Here is a 7109-nt window from a genome sequence, read left to right as displayed (position 1 = left end):
CTGGAAGAGAAAGAGCAATTTGTTTGAAAAACCTTCAGAGAATCGTGCTGCAGCCCCCCCTCACTTTGTGCTCCTCTTTAACTCTTAACATTCACCACATACACACACATTGGACAATCTGAGACGTCTGAAAACAAGACGATACGTAAACTGGGATTTGGGAGAAACCGTGCTTGATATCTGAACATGCATTCAGCCCAGGGGTTTGGGGTGTTGGGGTTATGAGGTGTTTGGGGGGTTTGGGAGGTGGGGGTGTTCAGGGGGTTCAGAGTGGGTTTGAGAGGTTTGGGGGATTCGGGGGGTTTGGGAGCTGTGGGGGGTTTGGGTGGTTCGGGAGGTTTGGGGTGTTCGGGGGTTCCAACATTAACAGTGTCCGTCTCTGTCCTGCAGCCGGGTCCTGAGTAACGTGGAGGGGAAATACCTGATGGACAGCGTCCCGTTTAGCTGCTGTAACCCCGGGTCCCCGCGGCCCTGCATCCAGCACCACCTGACCAACAACACCGCCCACTACGACTACGACCACCGCATTGAGGAGCTCAACATCTGGACCCGCGGCTGCCGCGAGGCGCTCTTCTCCTACTTCAGCAGCATGATGAGCAGCATCAGCGTGCTCATCATCGCCACCATCCTCCTGGAGGTAAGGACCCGCCCACACCCAGTCGTAGCCAATCAGCATCCAGCCCTGTCCCCAGGTTCAGACAGACAAGGGGGAACTAGTGGAAACTAGTACGCTATTGTCGGGTTTTTAACCCTCCTGGTGTCCCCCTTTAAAAATGTCTATATCTGAAATAAGAGTTTCTTTTCAACCAAATTACCATAAAAATGTATTGGATTCCTTCAAACACTCTTTCGTTCCTCTGATCTTAACAATTATTCAAAATAATTAATCATTTCTGCTTTTTAACTCTAATATTAGGTATAATTCTATATAAATGAGGGTTATTGACCACGAATCCCAAAAAGTAGTAAAACTAGTAAGGTGGTGGTAGTGGAAACTAAATAAAGTCTGAAAAAGGGACGAAAATGTCAAACTTTTGACTCTCTTGTGTTGTCCTATTGGTCCCAGAGACCCGTCCTGCACTAGAACGCGTGTCCCACTACCCTCATCTCGTCCACCTGGTCCCAGAGACCCATCCTGCACTAGAATGCGGATCCCACTACCTTCATCTCGTCCTCCTGGTCCCAGAGACCCGTCCTGCATTAGAACATGTATTCTTCTACCCTCATCTCGTCCTCCTGGTCCCAGAGACCCGTCCTGCACTAGAAAGCGTGTCCCACTACCCTCATCTCGTCCTCCTGGTCCCAGAGACCCGTCCTGCATTAGAACATGTATTCTCCTACCCTCATCTCGTCCTCCTGGTCCCAGAGACTCGTCCTGCACTAGAGCGCTGACACCTAAAGGCTGAGGCCACTACAGCCGTGACATGTAAGGAAAAAGGTCCCGGGGGCCCCCGTTCATGTCTTTTGGATATATATATATATATATATAGAGAGAGAGAGAGAGAGAGAGAGAGAGAGAGAGAGAGGAAGCATGTGATTGGACAGGAGCAGCAGGGGGCGGGGCTTTAGTTGTTTATGGAAACCTGCTTGTCACCTGCTGCTGTGGGGGGGGGACCTTCTGGTCTTAATCTTTTACATTTAAAGGCAATGATGATGATGATGATGGCAGCACACCTGCAGCACGTTAGCAACGCGACCTTCAATGTCCAAGGTTAACGGTATAATTGTTTAGCGAGTGATTAGCGTTAGCGCTGATGACGAACTCAACCAGATTCAGCTCTGACACACACACACACACACACACACACAAACACTCACAATAACCCACACACACACAATCACACGCGCACACACACACACACACACAGAGACACACACACTCACTCACACGCGCACACAGACACACACAAACACTCAAACATCCAGGACTCTCTCGTGTGGGACTCACATGTGGGACAATTCTGAAATAAAAGGCTACTTCATAATGTATTGACAGATATTGTCATTATCTTAATTTCAAACAGCTGAGATAACATATATGTTCAGGGAATGCATCAGTCTCTACTAGCACAAAACATGGAACTTGGACCATTGTCTTCTTGTAAAAAATAGGAATTAGGTGAATTTGACCTGAATACCAATCAAGGGTTAAAACCATGTAATGAAAAGTCCCAATAACATGATACATGGTATGCTCCATGTTGAGTATGTGATGGATTTATTATGTATATGTTAGACATGTGTTGTAACGGGGAGAGACTGTTTTAAAATCCATTTTACAACTAGTTCATATTTCATAAAAACACCTAAATAAACGGTTTATAATAAAGAAAACTGGTTATTAAAAAAAAAATGATTTTATTGCTAAAAATGGCTAAAAAAGTGTTAAACTGCTCTCCGCTGCACATGTTATTAAATGAATACAGTTATTACAGATGTTAATGAGGTGGTGAGGTGGTAACATGTGGTGAGTCGGGGTGGGACTCTGTCGGACTTTCAACTCGCACTTCCGGAGGAGCTTTTCATGCCTCCCTGTGGAGGCTGGGGGCCCCTGTGGAGGCTGGGGGCCCCTGTGGAGACTGGGGTTCCCTGTTGAGGACGGGAGCATTGAACCTGAGTGGACAATGTTCAAAGTTTCCATTGCTGTGGCGGGGAGCTGTGGTCTTAGGTTCTTAGGTGCCTCAAGGGGCGGTAACCCTGGAACACCCTGGTGGACACCGGTGGTCAGGGAAGCCGTCCAACTGAAGAAGGAGTCCTTCCGGGATATGGCGATCCATATGACGACGACATGGCGTGTAGGTCTGGGACAGTGTCTAGGGAGTGGCAGACTGGGGTGGTGGTTCCCCTCTTCAAAAAGGGAGACCAGAGGTTGTGTGCAAATTACAGGGGTATCACACTTATCAGGGGATAGTGGAACCTCGGATGGAAGAGGAACAATGCGGATTCCGTCCTGGTCGTGGAACAACGGATCAGATCTTCACTCTCACAAGGATCCTGGAGGAAGCCTGGGACTATGCCCAACCAGTCTACATGTGTTTTGTGGATCTGGAGAAGGCGTTTGACTAGGTCCCAAAAAAGATGATGAGGTCCTGATGGCATTATCGATCTGTGACCTTCAGCACTCACTGGATCGGTTTGCAGCCGAGTGTTAAGCGGCTGGGATGAGGATCAGCACCTCTAAATCTGAGGCCATGGTTCTCAGCAGAAAACCGATGGAGTGCTCTCTTCAGGTAGGGAGTGAGACTTACCCCAAGTGAAGGAGTCTAAGTACCTTGGGGTCTTGTTTGCGAGTGAGAGGACCATGGAGCAGGAGATTGGTCGGAGAATCGGAGCAGCGGGTGCGGTATTACATGCCGTTTAACACACCATTGTGATGAAAAGAGCTGAGTCAGAAGGCAAAGCTCTCAATCTACCGGTCAGTTCTGGTTCCTACCCTCACCTCTGGTCCCAAAGACTGGGTCATGACCGAAAGAACAAGATCCAGGGTACACGCGGCTGAAATGGGTTTCCTCAGGAGGGGGGCTGGCGTCTCCCTTAGAGATAGGTTGAGAAGCTTGGTCACCCGAGAGGAGCTTGGAGTAGAGCCGCTGCTCCTTTGCGTCGAAAGGAGCCAGTTGAGGTGGTTTGGGCATCTGGTGAGGATGCCTCCTGGTGGGCTCCCTAGGGAGGTGGTCCAGGCACGTCCAGCTGGGAGTAGGCTTCAGGGAACACCAAGGATTAGGTGGAGGGACGTCCGCTTGGAAGGAGGCCTTGGGGAAGACCCAGGACTTGATGGAGGGACGTCCAGCTGAGAGGAGGTCTCGGGGAAGACCCAGGACTAGGTGGAGGGATTATATCTCCAACCTGACCTGGGAACGCCTCGGGATCCCCCAGTCGAAGCTGGTTGATATGGCTCAGTTAAGGAAAGTTTAGGGTCCTCTGCTGGAGCTGCTGCCCCCGAGACCCGATACCGGATAAGCTGATGAAGATGGATGGATGGACATGATACATGTTAAAAAGTAGATATCAGACATGTCAATAAGTAAATACAGTTATCACACATGTTATAAATAATAAGTTATTAGACACATTAATAAGTAAATACAGTTATTGCACATGTTATAAATGAGTAGTTATTACACACGTATAACTAATAAATACAGTTATTACCCATGTTATAACTAAGTAGTTGTTGCAGTATCTCGTTCAGATCCTGAGCAGTTTCTTGACTCAGGACCTGAGATAGCTTCATGCTAAGCTGCCACGCGGCGGTCAGGCTTACCGAGGATCATGGTCTATTCTGGGGGGGGGTTAATCTATCCTGGGGGGTTAATCTGCTGCAGCAGCAGGTTGCATTCTGGGAAGATCAGGAGCCGTTCCTGGTTCGTTATGTGGGTCGATCAACACGTTGAACGTCAAGACGTTGAACGTCAAGACGTTGAACGTCAAGACGTTGAACGTCACATGAACACGTGGAATTATGTATTTAACAAAAAAGTAGGAGTAACTGAAAACATGTCTTATATTCTAGTTTCTTCAGGGTACTACCCCCCCCCCCCACCCCCCTTTGCTTTTTTGATAATGCTGCAAACCCTTGGTGTTCTCTCAATGAGCTTCATGAGGTAGTCCCTGAAATGTTGTCCCTGAAATGTCGTCCCTGAAATGTCGTCCCATTCGGGGACGTTCCTGTCCGTTCTAGCAGCAGAACATCTCTAGAACAACTGGTAAGAGGAGACTGGATCAGGCCTTCATGGTCCACTAGCACATAGGAAACCATGGCTAAGGAGAGGCAACAAGCCTAGGAAACCACGGCTAAGGAGAGGAAACAAGCCTAGGAAACCATGGCTAAGGAGAGGAAACAAGGCTAGGAAACCACTGCTAAGGAAACAAATCTAGGAAACCACTGCTAAGGAGAGGAAAAACAAGCCTAGGAAACCACGGCTAAGGGGAGGAAACAAGCCTAGGAAACCCCGGCTAAGGAGAGGAAACTAGCAGAAGAGATTTGTTTGGACCAGAAACACAAGGAATGGACATTAAACCAGTGAAATCTGGGCTCTGGTCTGATAAGTCCAGATTTGAGATCTTTGGTTCCAACCGCCGTGTCTTTGTGACAGAGAAAAGGTGACGGATGATTCTACATCCTGGTTCCCACCATGAAGCATGGAGGACGAGGTATGATGGTGTGGGGGGGGGGGGGGGCTTTGCTGGTGACACTGTTGGGGATTTATTCCAAATTCCTGAACCAGCATGGCTAACACAGCATCCTGCAGCGACATGCCATCCCATCCGTTTTGCGTTTAGTTGGACCATCCTTTATTTTTCAACAGGACAATGACCCCAAACACCCCCCCAGGCTGTGTAAGGGCTGTTTGACCAAGAAGGAGAGTGATGGAGTCCTGCACCTCCCGGACCTGAACCCAATCCACATGGTTTGGGGAGAGCTGGACCACACAGTGAAGGCAAAGGGCCGACAGGTGCTGAGCATTCTGGGAACTCCTTCAAGACTGTTGGGAAACCATTTCAGGTGACGACCTCTTGGAGCTCATCAAGAGAATGCCAAGAGTGCAACGCAGTAATCAGAGAAAAGGGGGGGGGGGGTACTCTGAAGAAACTAGACTATAAGACGTTTTCAGTAATTTCTACTTTTTTGTTAAGTCCATAACTCCTCATGTGTTCATTCATAGTTCTGATGCTTCAGTGATAATCTCCAATGGAAATAGTCCTGAAGAGAAATAAAGGAAATCCATCTTCAATGCTCTGAGGGAAGGAGGTTGTTCCCCAAAATCTCCCAGTACATGGCCCCGGTCCTCCTCTCCTTAATACAGTGCAGTCGCCCTGTACTATGTGCAGAAACCCCCCCCCTAAGCATGATGCTACCACCCCATGCTTCACAGTAGGGATGGTGGTCTTGGGATGGTCCTCATCATTCTTCTTCCTCCAAACACGGTTAGTGGAAATAGGACCAAAAAGTTCTATTCTGGTCTCATCTGACCACATGACTTCCTCCCATGACTCCTCTGGATCCTCCAGATGGCCGTTGGCAGACTTAAGACAGGCCTGGACATGGTCTGGTTTAAGCAGGGGACCCTTCTGGGCCATGCATAATTTCAAACCATGACGTCTTAGTGTATTACCAACAGTAACCTTGGAAACGGTGGTCCCAGCTCTTTTCAGGTCATGGACCAGCTCCTCAAGTGTAGCTCTGGGCTGATTTCTCACCTTTCTTAGGATCATTGAGACCCCACCAGGTGAGATCTTGTATGGAGCCCCAGTCCGAGGGAGACTGACAGTCATGTTTAGCTTCTTCCATTTTCTAATGATTGCTCCAACAGTGGACCTGTCTTCACCATGCTGCTTGGACATGTCCCCGTAGTCCTGTCCAGCCTTGTGGAGGTGGACAATTTAGTGTCTAGAGTCTTTGGACAGCTCTTTGGTCTTGGCCATGTTAGTAGTTGGATTCTTACTGATTGTATGGGGGGGACAGGTGTCTTTATGCAGCTAACGACCTCAAACAGGTAGGTAATAAATGGAGTGGAGGTGGACACTTTGAAGACAGACTAACATGTCTTTGAGGGACAGAATTCTAGCTGATAGACAGGTGTTCAAATACTTATTTGCAGCTGTATCATACAAATAAATAGTTAAAAAAATCATACATTTTGATTTCTGGATTGTTTTTTTTAGATTATGTCTTTCCCAGTGGACATGCACCTACGAGGACATCAGACCCTCCACGATGTTTTAGTAGGAGAACTTGCAAAATACCAGGGTGTTCAAGTACTTATTTTCTTCACTGTATATTTGGGCAGAGTAATGCTGGAACATACCACTGTTGGGGGAGTTTATGGGGTGGAATATTTCTAGTTTCTTTTCTCCTCTTTGTCTCTGTATATCTTTGTGTTGGGGACACAACAAGACTTTTAAGGACGTCATCTTGAGTGTTGGGAAGTACTGATCCACATTTTTCAATTCAATTTTACTTCTATAGCACCAAATCCCAACAACGGCTACCTCCCAGGTCTTTCCATAAGGAGCAGGTCTAGACCAGACTTTGGGATGTTGTTTATCTCCCAGGTCTTTCCATAAAGAGCAGGTCTAGACCGGACTCTGGGATGTTGTTTATCTCCCAG

The 7109-nt window shown here is 47.9% G+C and overlaps 1 protein-coding gene across 1 annotated transcript in view; it reads left to right on the top strand.

Annotated features, from left to right (window-relative positions):
* Positions 1-393: 393 nt before the first annotated feature.
* Positions 394-7109, top strand: part of LOC117940549 (peripherin-2-like) — a 9904-nt gene continuing 3188 nt past the window's right edge. Inside the window, exon 1 of the mRNA XM_034865796.1 lies at positions 394-637. Within this exon, the coding sequence (XP_034721687.1) occupies positions 425-637 (213 nt within the window). The 5' untranslated portion in view covers positions 394-424. The remainder of the gene's footprint in view (positions 638-7109) is intronic.

Source organism: Etheostoma cragini, unplaced genomic scaffold, assembly GCF_013103735.1.
Source record: "Etheostoma cragini isolate CJK2018 unplaced genomic scaffold, CSU_Ecrag_1.0 ScbMSFa_2725, whole genome shotgun sequence".
Taxonomy (NCBI): domain Eukaryota; kingdom Metazoa; phylum Chordata; class Actinopteri; order Perciformes; family Percidae; genus Etheostoma; species Etheostoma cragini.
This window is presented reverse-complemented; position numbering and strand designations above follow the sequence as displayed.